General features: G+C 44.5%; 1 protein-coding gene across 2 annotated transcripts in view; it reads right to left on the bottom strand.

Annotated features, from left to right (window-relative positions):
* Window positions 1-14,523, bottom strand: part of ARL9 (ADP ribosylation factor like GTPase 9) — a 38,325-nt gene extending 23,802 nt beyond the window's left edge. For both annotated transcript variants that reach the window (XR_004536534.1, XM_033915187.1), the window contains exon 1: window positions 13,954-14,523. Coding sequence is in view for 1 of the 2 variants with exons in the window: in XM_033915187.1 (XP_033771078.1) it covers window positions 13,954-14,154 (201 nt within the window). In the remaining variant the exon portion in view is untranslated. The remainder of the gene's footprint in view (window positions 1-13,953) is intronic.
* Window positions 14,524-15,158: the final 635 nt, after the last annotated feature.

Below are 15,158 nucleotides of genomic sequence, written 5' to 3'. Positions count from 1 at the left end.
TGTTTGCCCAGTCTTCCAGCCTGTCTAGGTCCCTTTGCAGGTCCTCACACTCTTCCCTGGAGCTAACTCTGCCGCACAGTTTGGTGTCGTCTGCAAATTTTATAACCTCGCACTTTGCCTCCTTTTCCAGGTCATTGATAAATATGTTGAAGAGTAACGGCCCCAGCACTGATCCCTGTGGCACACCGCTCGTGACTCCCTGCCAGTCAGAAAATTGGCCCTTTACTCCGACCCTCTGCAGTCTACCCGACAACCAGTGCTCGATCCATTTGTGCACATCCCCTCTCACCCCGTGGCTCCATAGCTTCCTAAGCAGCCTTTCATGTGGAACCTTGTCGAAAGCCTTTTGGAAATCGAGGTAAATGATGTCGACGGGTTCCCCATTGTCCACCCGACTGCTTATTTCCTCAAAGAAGTACAGAAGGTTCGTTAAGCACGACCTTCCCTTACAGAATCCGTGCTGGCTTTTTCTCAGTAGGCCATTTCCCTCAATGTGCTCGCAAATGCTGTCCTTGATCATAGCTTCCACCATCTTCCCTATAATTGAAGTCAGGCTCACCGGCCTGTAGTTCCCGGGGTCACCCCTCGATCCCTTCTTGAAGATAGGTGTGACATTCGCCAGTCTCCAGTCCTCTGGTACTTCTCCAGTTCTTAAGGATAGGTTGCAAACATGCTGGATTGTGCCCGCTATTTCTTGTCTTAGTTCCTTCAGAACCCTTGGGTGGATCCCGTCCGGACCCGGTGATTTGCCGCATTTTAACCTGTCTATCTGTCTGAGGACATCCTCCTTACTTACCTCTATGTGCTCCAATTTTTTAGCCTGTTCCCCACTCATGAGCTCCTCTGAGTCCGGTATATTAGATATATCTTCTCTCGTGAAAACAGATGAGAAGAACGTGTTCAACCTCTCCTTGGGACAGCTCTTTTTAACATCTTTATGAGTGATCTTACTGTCTAATGAAGTTTGCCTCTTTGCAGATGATATTAAACTCTGTAATAAAGTAGATAACATGAGGAAGGATCTAGTGAAGCTTGAAGAATGGTTCAGAAATTGGCAACTAAGATTTAATGCTAAAAAAAAAATGCAGGGTCATGCACCTGGGCTGCAAAAATCCAAAGAAACAATATAGTATAGGGGTGAAGTACTGTATACAAAAGAACATCAGGATATAGGGGATCACATCTAATGATCTTACGAATAGCAGAACAGTTAGAAAAGATGACGGTTAAAGCCATTAGGATGCTTGGGTACATAGGGAGAGAAAAGCCAGCAGGAAAAAAGAGGCAAAAGTGCCCTTGTATAAATCTCTGGTGAGGCCCCAGGCCCCATTTAGAATACTTTGTGCATACAATTCTGGAGACCACATCTTCAGTAAGATATAAACAGGATGGAGTCGGTCCAGAAAAGGCTATAAAATTGTTCAGTGGTCTTTGTCATACTTATAAACCTCAATATGTGCGGTATACTCTTGAAGAAAAGCGGGAGAGAGGGGATATGATTGAGATGTTTAAATCTCTCTGTGGCATTAATGTACAGGAGGTGAGACATTTTCAGATAGAAGAAAATTCTGGATGAGAAGGCATAGGATGAAGATATAGGCTAAGGAAATACTTTTTTCCCCCACAAAGGGTGTGGTTAGCTGCATGGAATAGTCTCCCAGTGGAGCTTGTGAAAACAAAGACTGTGTCTGAATTCAAGAAAGTGTAGGACAAGCACAAGGAACTCTCAGGGAAAGGAAAAGATAGTGGATGCTGTGGATGGGCAGACTGGATGGGCCACTGGCCCTTATTTGCTGACATGTTTCTATAAGACCACTATTTAAAAAGTAAAGGACCTCAACACAAATGTCAGATCCAATCATGTATTAACACAAAAATCAGTATATTTTTCAGTCATTTTTTTTCATTGTATTCTTTAATAAAGTCATTTTTCCAGAATATTCAAAGCAGAACACATCACAACTATAATAAAACAATAATCAAAAGAACATAAGAAGTGTCCAGCCTAGGAAGGTGGGGAATGATAGGGAGAGGAGGGGATATACTGGTCACCTTGGGTGAGGGGAAAGGGAAGATTAGAACATAAGAATACCTTTACTGGGTCAGACAAATGGTCCATCAAGCCCAGTAGCTCATTCTCACGGTGGCCAAACCAGGTCACTAGTACCTGGCCAAAACCCAAGGAGTAGCAATATTCCATGCTACCGATCCAGGGCAAACAGTGGTTTTCCCCATGTCTTTCTCAATAACAGACTATGGACTTTTCCTCCAGGAACTTGGCCAAAACTTTCTTAAAACCAACTACGCTATCCGATCTTACCACAACCTCTGGCAATGCGTTCCAGAGCTTAACTACTCTCTGAATGAAAAACATTTCCTCCTATTAGTTTTAAAAGTATTTCCCTGTAACTTCGAGTGTCCCCTAGTGTTTGTAATTTTTGACTAAGTGAAAAACAGATCTATTTGTACGCATTCTACTCCACTCAGGATTTTGTAGACTTTAATCATATCTCCCCTCAGCCATCTCTTTTCCAAGCTGAAGAGCCTTAACCGTTTTAGTCTTTCCTTGTATGAGAGGAGTTCCATCCCCTTTATCATCTTGGCCGCTTGTCTTTGAACTTTTTCTAGCACCACTATATCTTTCTTGAGATAAGGAGACCAGAATTGAATGCAATACTCCAGATGAGATTGCACCATGGAGCGATACAGAGGCATTATAACATTCTTAGTCTTGTTAACCCTTTTTTAATCATTCCCAGCATCCTGTTTGCTTTCTTGGCTGCCGCCACACATTGGGTGTAAGGTTTCATTGTATTGTCTACGATGATACCCAGATCCTTTTCTTGGGCGCTAATCTCCAAGGTGGACCCTAGCATCTGGTAACTGTGATTCAAGTTATTCTTCCCAATGTGCATCACTTTGCATTTGTCCAGTCTTCCAATTTCCTAAGGTCCGCCTATAATTTTTCACAATCCGCACGCATTTTAACAACTTTGAAAAGTTTACTCGTCATTCCAATTTTCAGATCATTTATAAATAAGTTAAATAGCACTGGTCCCAGTACAGACCCCAGAAGGCTTCTGGATTTGAAAAGCAAATGCTACCTCACCATTCCATGGGGATGGAACTTCTGGCTCTTTTGACAGCAGCTTCTAAAACTCACTCCTTGGTGCTGCCTGGTAGACTTGGACATTAGAGTCTTTTGGAAAAGACAAAGTAAAAGTACAGTAGTCCACAGTTTTTAGAATATGACAGTTTCTGAAATTACCGTATATACTTGAATATAAACTGACCCAAATATAAACTGAGGTAACCATTCCCCCCCCCAAAAAAAAAAGGAAAAAAGGTTGACTCAAATATATACTGGGGGGTTAATATTCAAGTGCAGTGCCTTGGCTTGTCCTGCCAGGCTCTGCACCCTGTTCCCCCTCCCTCCTTGGTTTTGTACCCTGTCCCCCTTTCCTCCCGATGACTTGCAGGCCTCCAATGGGCCTGCCGTGAGACCTGGTGGTGGAGGGGTGGCCGAGACAGGAGGGATCTCTCCCACCTCCTATCCCAGCCTATTCTAATAATTTTTATTTCCCTCCCATCTCCCTCGCATACCTTTAATATCCCTGGTGGTTCAGCTGTGAACTGCAGCAGGAGTGACCTTCCTTCACTCCTGCCCGTGCAGAGCCACTAGCTGATTGGCTGCTGTGAACTCGAACAGTCGTTGGATAATATGAAAAGCAATGGCAACCCCTCAAACAATGCATAAGCAAAGGCAGTAAAAGTGGGGTCTCAGGTTCAAAATTTCCCTCTGCGCTACTGGAAAATGGAAAGAGAAGGCATACTTCATAACGGTGAACTGAAGACATCACCGGGAGATGTGCCAGGTGGTTGGATTAGCAAAGGTTGGATAATCAAGACTGTACATAAAATCCCATCCCCTTTCCCCTGTCTGAACAAACCCCACTCCCAGCATACAGCTCATAAGATCATCTGAGTTGTAAAACTGTAATTACCTGTTCCATGTTGCACTGCAAAACTGTTTCTAGGAGAGTTAGAATCTAAACAGTCATCAAATACTCTAGGACCATCTCATCTCAGGGTTCTGATGAAACAAATACACTCACTCAGCAACAATTATGACATCAAAAGAACTATCCTTCCCTTGTCACAGGGTGGTTACCAGTCAGTTCCGGATCATCAAGATAGTTTGATGCATTAACTGAATGTAGTAGTGCACCTCGAACTAGGACCCTACCAAGCTATAGCTGCCCTCTATATGACTTTCCCACTGGCACCCTTGCCCCGTCAAATTGCCACCACCAACGAGAGGAGATGTTAGGTATCTCCAGATTTGCATCTTGTACAACCACACCACTCACACAGCCCTCGATATGGTGCTGCCCTGAACTGACTATTACTGTCTGACTGTGTAGTTACCATGTCATATTTATGATTGTATTTTGTAAACCGCTTAGGTTTAAGCGGGTAAGAGATTTTTAAAATAAAATAAATGCTACTATTTATCATTTCTATAGCGATGAAAGGCTTATTCAGCGCTATATATTTAACAGTCAAAAGACAGTCCCTGCTCAAAAGAGCTTATAATCTAATTTGGACAGACAGGACATCTCAGGGTTGGGGAGTTTCTAGGAGGAGGACATGAGCTAAATCCAAAACCCTTTATCCAGTCCTAGTTTTCTTCAATGGTGTCTATGTGTTGATAGCTCTGGAATAACCTCACCTCCCCCCTTCGGAACCTGAGTGCTCTCCAACCCTTCCGCAAACATCTGAAAACCTGGCTTTTCTCTAAAATCTAACTTCTCACTCCTCTCTGACATCCTATCTCTCTAACATTCTTCTTCCCTCCGATCTTCATCTAACCCTTTCCCTGGAGTTCCTTTATTACAATCCCTGTAAACCGTGCCGAGCTCCACGACAATGGAGATGGCGCGGTATAAAAACCTAAGGTTTAGCTCTTTAAGAGCTGGAATGCGGTAAAACCAGGGCTGGATCACCTTATCACTGGTGTCTTGCAGCTATTTGGTGAGTCTAAAATGAAAGCCTTAAAAGCACACCATTTTTTATCTTTTCATGTAGTGAAAAATCAGGGAAAAAAAAGCAGCCCATCTCCTAGGTGAAGAGGATTGGATCCACTCCCTATCCCCTCCTTGCCCCTATATTTTGTTTTGTGGAGCCCCATTTTTATAGACAGTAGAATGAGGTGGGCCACAGGCAGTGCTGGCAATGAGAGTGGAAATTGCCACAAGCCCCCATTCTACATGGGGCCTCAAGGCTGCCCAAATCTGAAGGAGATACAGCTTGCTGGTGGGTTTTGGGGCTCCCTTCAAAATTTCTGCCCTGGCCACAACGATCATGGCCCTACCAATCTTTTGCCCAACACAGTACAGTATCAGCAATTAGAGAGCCTGGAGGTAGGGCTGGATTATTTGCCTCCTCCAACTAAAAAGATATTCCACTGCCACTTCCTACTTATATCATTGCGCCTATGCTCTCTCTAATGCAACCAGTTTCATCATAGTCTCTAACACAGGAATCAACTTTTAAAAAACAATTAGGAGTGCTAAACACAAATTATTTCTCTTTAGACATATTGGAAACTTTTTTCAGTACTGGGAAGAGGGGAGGTAATGAAGCACCCTCAAAAGGTGGCACCTACAGGAGAGCATCCACCTCTAATCTGCTTCCAGCCATGCGGCTTTCAGTACAGGAGAAGCAGCAGTTGGTTGAGGGTCTGTGATGGTTTGGTGTTGGTGGATAGGCCCGGAAGGGTATTAACACATTCACTTTCCTGGCGGTCAAAGAAGTTGGACGATGAGGCAAGGAGGGTAGACTGCCTATTGTAAACGACAGCGAGAAATCCTTTGGAAATCACCGAGGAATTTATCCTTCAGTTTAGCAGTGCAGAAGGATCAAAGGAACATGGTTATTTCCTTAGCTCTGACAGGAAAATGCTTCACAGATGTAAGGATTCTTGATGAAAGCTTGTTAGCTGAAACACGGCCTGTGTTGGATCCACCTTCAATCAAGTTTTTGCATTTTGTTCTACACTGGAAACCGAGTACATGATAAAATTATTTCATTGGCATCAGTCATCCTGGTTCATCTGTTTGGTCATTCCCACAGTTCTTTTTGTTTGTTTCTACTTGATTCTTTTTGGAAGTGGTTTGGTTTTCTTCTCCTTTTTTGTTCTCAGTACATTTTAGCCACATGGGTTTATATTCCTATGTTGCTTGGAGCCTGCCAATAAGACACGGACAAGAGGCCTATTGATTAGGGCAGCAAGATGACAAACAGGGAAACCAGGGTTCAAATCCTGCTTCTCTCAATGATATTTCTTATTACCTTGGAAGTCATTTCACCTGCCACTGCTTCAAGTACAACGTATGCCTTCTTGGGATGGGATCTACCAACTGTGCCTAAATATGTAACTAACCTCATCCTTGTAAATGGAAACACAATCAATTATTATGTAAAATCCAGTCATAAAGAATCTGAGCACTGCACAGCACCAGGCAGATTAAAAATGTAGTTTACACTTTGGAGAGGCAAAGGCACCATGCAGGTCATCATAAATTCTGCACAAAACATGAATTTAGCACAAAATCCACCCCAAGCTTAACAGGACAGGAGCAGTGACCACTGTGTGGCGCAGTGGTTAGAGCTATAGCCTCAACACCCTGAGGTTGTGGGTTCAAATCCCACACTGCTCCCTTTGACCCTAGGCAAGTCACTTAATCTCCTACTGCCTCAGATAGAGTGTAAGCCCACTGGGATAGATAGGGAAAATGATTGAATACCTGCATGTAAACCACTTAGGCTATAAGTGATAAACAAATAAATAAAAAATTTGAGATGAAATAATTCCTTCCCCCTCCCCACTTTGCTTCTAATTTTTCTTGCTGTATTCAACCTGCTGCTTTTTCTTTTTTTTTACTGGGTCAGATTAATGGCCCATCTAGCCCAGTAGCCCGTCCTCGCAGTGACTAATTCAGGTCACTAGCAAAAACCCAAAGAGTAGCAATATTCCATGCTACCAATCCAGGACAAGACTGGCCCAAGTTAACTGTAGAGAAGCAAAACAAAACAATGGAAACTGAAGGCAAGAGAAAAGCATGACACTGCAGTCACCTACCACTTGCATAGGTTGACCATAGAAAGAAATGTTGGCAGTAAAGAACCATTAAGTAAACTCTCGTTTGTAAAATGTTTTATCAACTAGTTTTATAAATTCCCTATGGTACAAGGGCTCTTGTTCAAATTGCAAATCGCCTTGAACCTTTATAAGCACCGAGTGATCCACAAATCTCTGATTAGATTAAGTTACCAGAATTCTGTTTCTTGTCCATAAGTTGTGCACATTTTGACTTAATCATCCTGTTTTGGCCATCTATAATAATAAAACGCTAAGCGCGCATGTGCACTCTTAACGCCGTGTTGCCTGATCTGTAGTTCCTTGGCCGGCAGAGTGTGCATACACGCTTACCATGCATCTCTCTGTCTCTGTCTCGCAGCGGGCTTGCCGGCTCCGGCCAGACAAAATTCATTTTTTTGTTCAAAGCCCCTGCCACGGCTCCTCTATCGAACCTCACCAGAGTCGGAGAAGACTTCCGACTCTGGCGGGGATCGAGAGAGGAGACGCAGCGTCGGCTTTGAACTAAAAAATGAACTTTGGCTGGCCGGAGCCGGCAAGCCCGCTGCGAGACAGAGACATGGCTCCCTTACTGCCCCCCCTTCCCTTCCTTTGGCCACTGTAGAAAAAAAATACTGTACAGTACTAGACTAGATGGAGCATTGGTCTGACCCAGTACGACTATTCTTATCAATTACTACTGGAAAATAACAAACAAAAAATGTATTAAAGAGAAATGGGCACAATGTAAAAGAAACTTCATTAAGAAGTCTTTAGGCTGGATTCAGTTACAGCCATAAAAGGAGCACAATGCACAGACTCGAGACGTCTGTTTCACATAATGGCACATTGAGGTCAAAAAAGCAGCACTCAGAGTTAGCAAAGGAGGGAAAATTTGCAAATAAAAGCAACTTGCCAGATGAAGAGAGTCCATGAGGAATTGGGCAGAGAGAGAGAGAAGTAACAAGATGATGCAGAGTGAATGCATTTTAAGCTGAGCTTCAGCTGTATGCAGAAGCAGATGGAGGAGCCAATGTAATAACTTGAGGAGGAGGCGGTGGCATAGTAAGGGGGGGGCGCAGTCTGTCCAGGGCACCATCCTGGTAGGGGCATGGCTCCATCCTCTTCTCCGGCCCCCGCTCCTACCCCTCCCCCACTTCCCTTCCTCCATACCTCTGTAACATTACTGTCGTGAGCGGCAACTCTCAACCTGCGTCTGGCTCTTCTGACATCACTTCCTGGACCAGTGCCTAGGAAGTGACGTCAAAGGGAGAGCCCACGCAGGCGCGACAGCAGTTTGGGGATTGCTGCTCATGCCAGCAATGTTAGAGGTATGAGGGAAGGGAAGCAGCACAAGCGTGCGGCAGTGGGAAGGAGCGTGTAGGGCAGTGCTCTTCAACCTTTTTACACCTATGGACCGGTAGAAATAAAAGAATTATTTTGTGGACCGGCGGTTGAAGAACACTGGGCTAAGTTGTGGGCCAGACCCCGGCCATCTCTACCCAATCTCCACCCCAGACCCCGCTCCCATAATAGTACTAATTGTAACACTATTTTTTCCATTCATTTTTCATAGATACACACAATATAATCTTATTAACAACACATAATGGTTAACCACAAAATTAAACTACACAAAGCACACTGACAGCAGATGTAAATTCTCAAAATTGACATAATTCAATCACTAAATTCAAAAATAAAATCATTCCCCCTCTACCTTTGTTGTCTCCCTCCCTCTATGCTATGCCTTACCTTCCGGCCTGCTCCCGCCTGGCCATTTTATGCCGCCCCCCGATGTTATCTTCAGGCCTGCTCCCTCTTCCTCACTGATGCAGTGCACAAAGCTGCGGGCAGCGGCTCCTTGCCCATCCCGCACCTCATCTGGAAGCCTTCCCTCTGAAGTTGCAACGTCAGAGAGAAGGCTTCCGGTTCACGTGTAGGAAGCAAGTAGGTGCCGCTGCCCGTGGCTTTGTGCACTGAATCAGTGAGGAAGAGGGAGTGGGCTCGAAGATAACGCCATACTGAGCGCACTGTGGACCGGCGGTTGAAGAACACTGTTTTGGGCCTGATGCACGTGCCAGCCCTGTGGACCGGCAGGAAATTTCTGTGGACCATTACCGGTCCAAGGACCGGTGGTTGAAGAACACTGGTGTAGGGAGGGGAGAGAAGGCGAGGGAGGGGTGCCACCGCCCCAGGTGCCTTCCACTCTCATTATGCCAGTGGGATGAGGGGATTAACAATTGTGGTGACCCTGAAGTTGCATATCAGCATTTTGAATAGATTGCAATTGCACAAGTGGTAGCATTACTCTGCCCCCAAGACATTAATTCTCCCTACTTCCCTCGACAGCACAGGTGTCAAACTCAAGGCCCACGGGGCGAATCCGGCCCGCTTGGCCATTTTATGTGGCCCCCGGTCCGATACCCCAGTGTTATTTTGTGGCTGGCTCCCTTCTCCTCACAGCCACAGTGTGCATGAAGTCGCGTTCCGTGCCTCATCCAGAAGCATTCCCTCTGACGTTGCGACACCAGAGAGAAGGCTTCAGGTTCAGGCACAGAACGCGAGAGGAGCCGCTGCAAGCAGCTTCATGCACACAGCAGCTGTGAGAAGAGAGCCAGCCACAAGATAGCACTGAGGGCATCAGACTGCGGGCCGCATAAAATAGCCAGAAGGTAAGACACCCGCCGGAGGGAGGCAACAAAGGTAGGGGGAATGATTTTATTTTCAATATAGTGTTTAAATAGTGTCAATTTTGAGAATTTTAATCTGCTGTCTATATTTTGCACTGCTAAGGAAGAAATACATTAGTTTCATTTTCTCTGGAGGTTGCACTGCATGCAGAGTCTTGAATCTTAGGGTTTCTTTTTTATATATTAGTACTTTTAGTTTTTGGTCCCGTATTTGCATATGGGTTATCTGTGTTCTGGTATGAAAGAATGTTGAAAGCATACAGTGTGCTTTGTGTAGTTTAATTTTATGGTTAACCATTATGTGTTAATAAGATTATATTGTGTGTGTATACTGTATATGAAAAATGAATGGAAAAAATTGTGTACTATTAAGGGGTCTGGGCTGTGACTTAGCCTGTGTTTTGGATTTCGGCCCCTTAATGTGATTGACTTTGATACCCCTGCTCTACAGTATCAGTTTTCAGGCTAAGTCACCCTCCTCAGTTCAAGGCTCTCATTTATACTTGATGTAGGCCAGAATGAGAGTCTGAAAATCCTGGTGAGACATCTGAAACACTTTCCAATGCAGTCTCAACTTCTATTATTACTTATTCCTACAGCGCTGTTAAACATATGCGTTATGTACACATAAGACAAAACTCCCTGTTGTGTGATAGTGATGCTCTATAGATTGAACGTAATGTGAAAGCACCTTCAATAAAGTGCATTAGGCTGTTAACTCATGGTTTAGCATGAGGTAACAGCTAACATACAAGCTAATTGCATTTGCAGTATTTTTCTAGATTCCGCACACTAAATCCTGCATTCTATATATGACAACCAGGATGAGCACGCAAATTAATTGAGCAACAAGCCCTTAACTACCAATAACTGGGAGCCAACAACCAATTACTGAACTTAATTGGCAACCATTAGGATTTGCATGAGAATCTGGTTTTGTGTGTATAAGGCATGGTGCCTAATTCTACTAGTTCATAACTCAAAATGGCAGGGATGTTCAGAAAAGAACAAAAGAAATACCATACTAGGACAGATCAAAGGTCCATCAAGCCCAGTATCCTGTTTCAAACAGTGGCCAACTCAGGTCCCCAGTACCTAGCAAGATCCCAAGTACTAAAAGATTTTATGCTGCTTATTCTAGGAACAAGCAGTGGATTTCCCCAAGCCATCTTAATAATGGCCTATGGACTTCCCTTTTAGGAATTTATCCAAACCTTTTTTAAACCCTGCTAAGCTGATTTCACCCTATTATCCATAATTACACATTGTGTGAAGAAATACTTTCTCCAGTTTGTTTTAAATCTACTACTTATTAGCTTCATCGCTTGTCCTCTAGTCCTAGTATTTTTGGAAAGAGTAAACAAGCGATTCACATCTACTCTTTCCACTCCACTCAGTATTTTATAGACTTCCATCATACCACCCCCGAGGCGTCTCTTCTCCAAGCTGAAGAGCCCTAGCCACTTCAGCATTTCCTCATAGGGAAGTAATCCCATCCCTTTTATCATTTTTGTCACCCTTCTCTGTACCTTTTCTAATGCCACTATATCTTTTTATTTATTTAAAACATTTATGCCAGCTTTAAACCAAAGCGATACGGCGACCAGAATTGCACACAATATTCGAGGTATGGCCATAACATAGAGCGATACAAGGGCATTATAACATTTTCATCTTTTTTCCATTCCTTTCCCAATAATTCCTAACATTCATAGTTACAGAATACTGCAGTGTTCTTCACTGCAAGGCATGGGGCCAATGGCAGCCCCTGAAGGCCTGTGTGGTAGCTCTCATTATCATTTTTGCTTTTTTCCTGCTACATTCTGCCTAATTGCAGAAAGGGGGAAGTGACATGCTTAAAAGAATAAGGCATATCTCAATAGATGAGAATGTATTTGGAAATAACAGCCTCCTTAAGGATACACACACAATAATTTTGAAGGCAGGCTTGTGGGGTGGATGTCACCAACACCCACTGGTCAGTGTTGAAGCCTTGCATGACAAGATGATTGGCTGCTCTCCTTCAGCTTAACTGGATCCAAAGTAGCCCTGACTTAAAAATTAGTGAAGACCACTCGCTCAGAGCGTCTAACTTGGGTACCAGAATGTACACCAGGTTTCAACAGGAATTAAGCCTGGTACCTACAATTAGGCACCAGACTTGGCAGTAGCTTAGCACCTGTATTTTTTCAGATCCCATTTCTGAGCGCTTTTTAAAGACTTCCCCCTTCAGTCACTGTTCAGGATATTATATGTTAGGGGGGCGGAATTAGGAAGGGCATGGGCAGAGAATGGGTGTGGAGCGTGGAATCAGTCGATAAATCCTTCGACTCCGACTCCTCAGTTTCTGGTGCCCACGACTCAAAACTCCAGGTACCAAAAATTGTCTCCAACTCCTTGACTCCACAGCCCTGAGTGTACTGCAATTAACGCACTGCACTTACCACATGCTGACTAATGTGCAGTTAGCATGGGATCACTTACTGCCTCCTAAACAGAAAGCAATAAGCAGTGGTATATTTATTTATTTAGATTTCTATCCCGTTCTCCTGGGAGCTCAGAACAGGTTACAATTGACATTCACAGTAAAGTTACATGACAAAAAAATTATAGGCATTCTATGAAGAGGCAGGTGAGGCGACATAGAGAGAGAGAAGGGGAGAGGGAGCAAGGGAAGGGAGGAGGGAATAGGAGGGTAGAGATGGGGGAGCGGTAGGGGAACAAGGTGTTAGAGGAAGGGGAGCAGGGAACAGGAGAGGGAGGAGAGAGGAGAAAGGAAGAGGAGCTAGGAGGAGTTAGTCCATTAGCACCATCTTGGTAAGAACACTGGCACTTCTCCTCTCCACCCATCCACCTCTTCAAATCTTCGCTGGTTGCCAGAAGCATCTCCTACCTGCTGCTCATGCTGGCCTCAGCCTTCCTCCTGATGTTACTTCCTGGTTGTGGTACCAAAAAGTGACATCAAAGGGAGAGCTGGGGCCAGTGTAAGCAACAAGTAGGAGATGTTTGCTGCCGGTGAAGATTTGAACAGGAGGTATGTGGGGGGGAGGGGCAGGTGAGGAAGAGAAGAGTACAGGTGGGACACAGCATAGTAATGCCAGGTGCCACTGCTCCGGGTGCCTGCTTCCCTCATTAGCACCATCAGTATAAATCTGGTTACCACACACTAATGCAAATGCTAACGCATAATCTGCAATGGAAAATGCTGGACACCCCCCCCCAAAAAAAATTGTCATTTTAGATTTGCAACTACCACACATGAATTGTCTTAAAGTCAAAATAACTGCAAAATCTAATGCATTTTAGTAAAAGGACTCAGAAGTATCCTCACTTTCTGACTAAGCAGGTCAAGATAAGTTAACTTTTTTTGAATGTTTTGTAACTGGTATGTGAAATTGAGTGCTTTTTCACATTCATAAGAAAAATTATAAAACTATTATTGTTTGGTTTTTTTAAGGCCATTGAAATTTGAACAAAACCTTAAGCTGTGTTCTTTTTGCAGTTTTTGGTTGGTTGGTTTTTTTTTCTTGTTGTTAAAAAGTTCAGACAATAAGACGATATTTATTATTTATACAGATTATTTTCTAGTTCATACAAATATACAGGGAAAAATAGACTGGGAATTTCATTTATTATAGAAAACGGTTAAGATCAACGAGGCTACGTACGATTAGTAGAACAACGCTATAAGACAGTTTATTTGAGAAGGGCCGGAGAGGGAACTTGACACACCAATTAAGGAAGTTTTCTCAAGATACAAACTTAGCACGGAGTCGGGAGCTGCCAATAGAAAACTGCAGTGCAGTGACAGAGAACAAAGGCACCTCCAGGAAAGTGAAAACTCTTGAAATCAAAACCCACCACAGCAGAGGAGCTGGCGACCAGAGTCCTGTGCTAGGAAAACCTGCCCAAACCTAGTTGCATTGTCCCATCTATTTCAAGCACGTTCTGCCTGCTGCAATTCAGCAAACACCCAGTAAGGCTAGTCTGGCAGCAAACAATGCATGGCAGAGGAATCGTGCCCAGTGCCCTGCCCAGTCTTTGCTTGAGAATCTGGCATGAAACGCTCATCCTGCAACAATTGCGCAGAGATCGACACACGTCCAGGCACCTCGTTACCTGCTGACTGGCCGCGTTCGTAGCGCTGGCATAGTGGTGGTGCTGCTGCTGCGGCTGGACTTTTTGCGGATGTTGCCGGGATTGCGCCCCTTCCGGCCCCTTTGCCTTTCTGGCCGAGATATAAGTCCAAACAGCATAGACAACGCCCCCCGTCAGGGCTACCGCCGCACCTAGCAGCCCCACGGCCCGCAGGCTGCCCATCAGCCCTTCACCATTCAGTGGGGCATAGACAAGGCGATTAAGATAAGCACTTATGCAGCCGCTCCTTCTGAGCTCCCGGAGGAGACGCAGGTCCAAGCAGCTCAGGGCTCTGCCGGTCTGCTTGCAACAGGCTCGCCCTATCCGCCTACTTGCATTGCCAGTCACCGGGAGAGGGGCTACTGCCCCCTAGTGACCACTGAGAGCAGGCGCAAAGAACTGAACTCTCCAGGATCCTCATTGAGATACCGGTGAAAAAAAGAAAGAAAAAAAGCAGGATTTGCAAGATCTTCCAGCATCCCAGTCCCGGCGAAACAAAGAGAGTTAGGATAGAGCAGCAAATACCGAAAATTTTAAAGTATAACCTGCTTTCGGCAGTGTCTCCCATTTTACCCCCCTTTTCTTTTTTAATGGTTAATCGCCGCACGAGTTTTGTCGCCGTAGCGCATGCGCATGCTGTGCTGCGCAGACGTACTGGGATTTTTCTCTGTCGGGCGGATGGAGAGTGGCGGGAAAGAGAAAACCCACTGGAAAACGACAGCTATTGTGAGCTCCTCTTTGCAGGTTTCGGACTGTGTAGGTAGGACTGGGTTGAAAACCCCTGCGCTTAACTGACATTTCGCCCTCCCCCCCCCCCCCCCCCCCCGCAAAAAAAAACATTTATTTAGGAAACAGAATCATCTACTCAGTGGTGTACCTAGGGTATGTGGCACCCGGGGCCCATCATTTTTTGACACCCCCCCCCCCTCATGTAAAAATATATTTTTTGTAATGACCATGAAACGGAATAAATGGTCAGAATAGAAACAGGCAGTGAAAATTTTCTTATATTCCAAACATAACATAACATAAATTATGTCTGAATTGTCATGACATCAGAAGTACATATGGAGTAGTTGCAGGTGATGCTTGGGACAGTTCTGATTGTGTTAGTTCGGGTTTATGTGTTTTTTGAATAGAAGGGTTTTTATTTCTTTTTGAAGGTTTTGCAGTCTGTGGTCGATGTC

Source organism: Geotrypetes seraphini, chromosome 1 (assembly GCF_902459505.1).
Source record: "Geotrypetes seraphini chromosome 1, aGeoSer1.1, whole genome shotgun sequence".
Classification (NCBI taxonomy): Eukaryota; Metazoa; Chordata; class Amphibia; order Gymnophiona; family Dermophiidae; genus Geotrypetes; species Geotrypetes seraphini.
The sequence above is the reverse complement of the archived record's forward strand: the minus strand, read 5'-3'. Positions and strand labels throughout refer to the sequence as shown.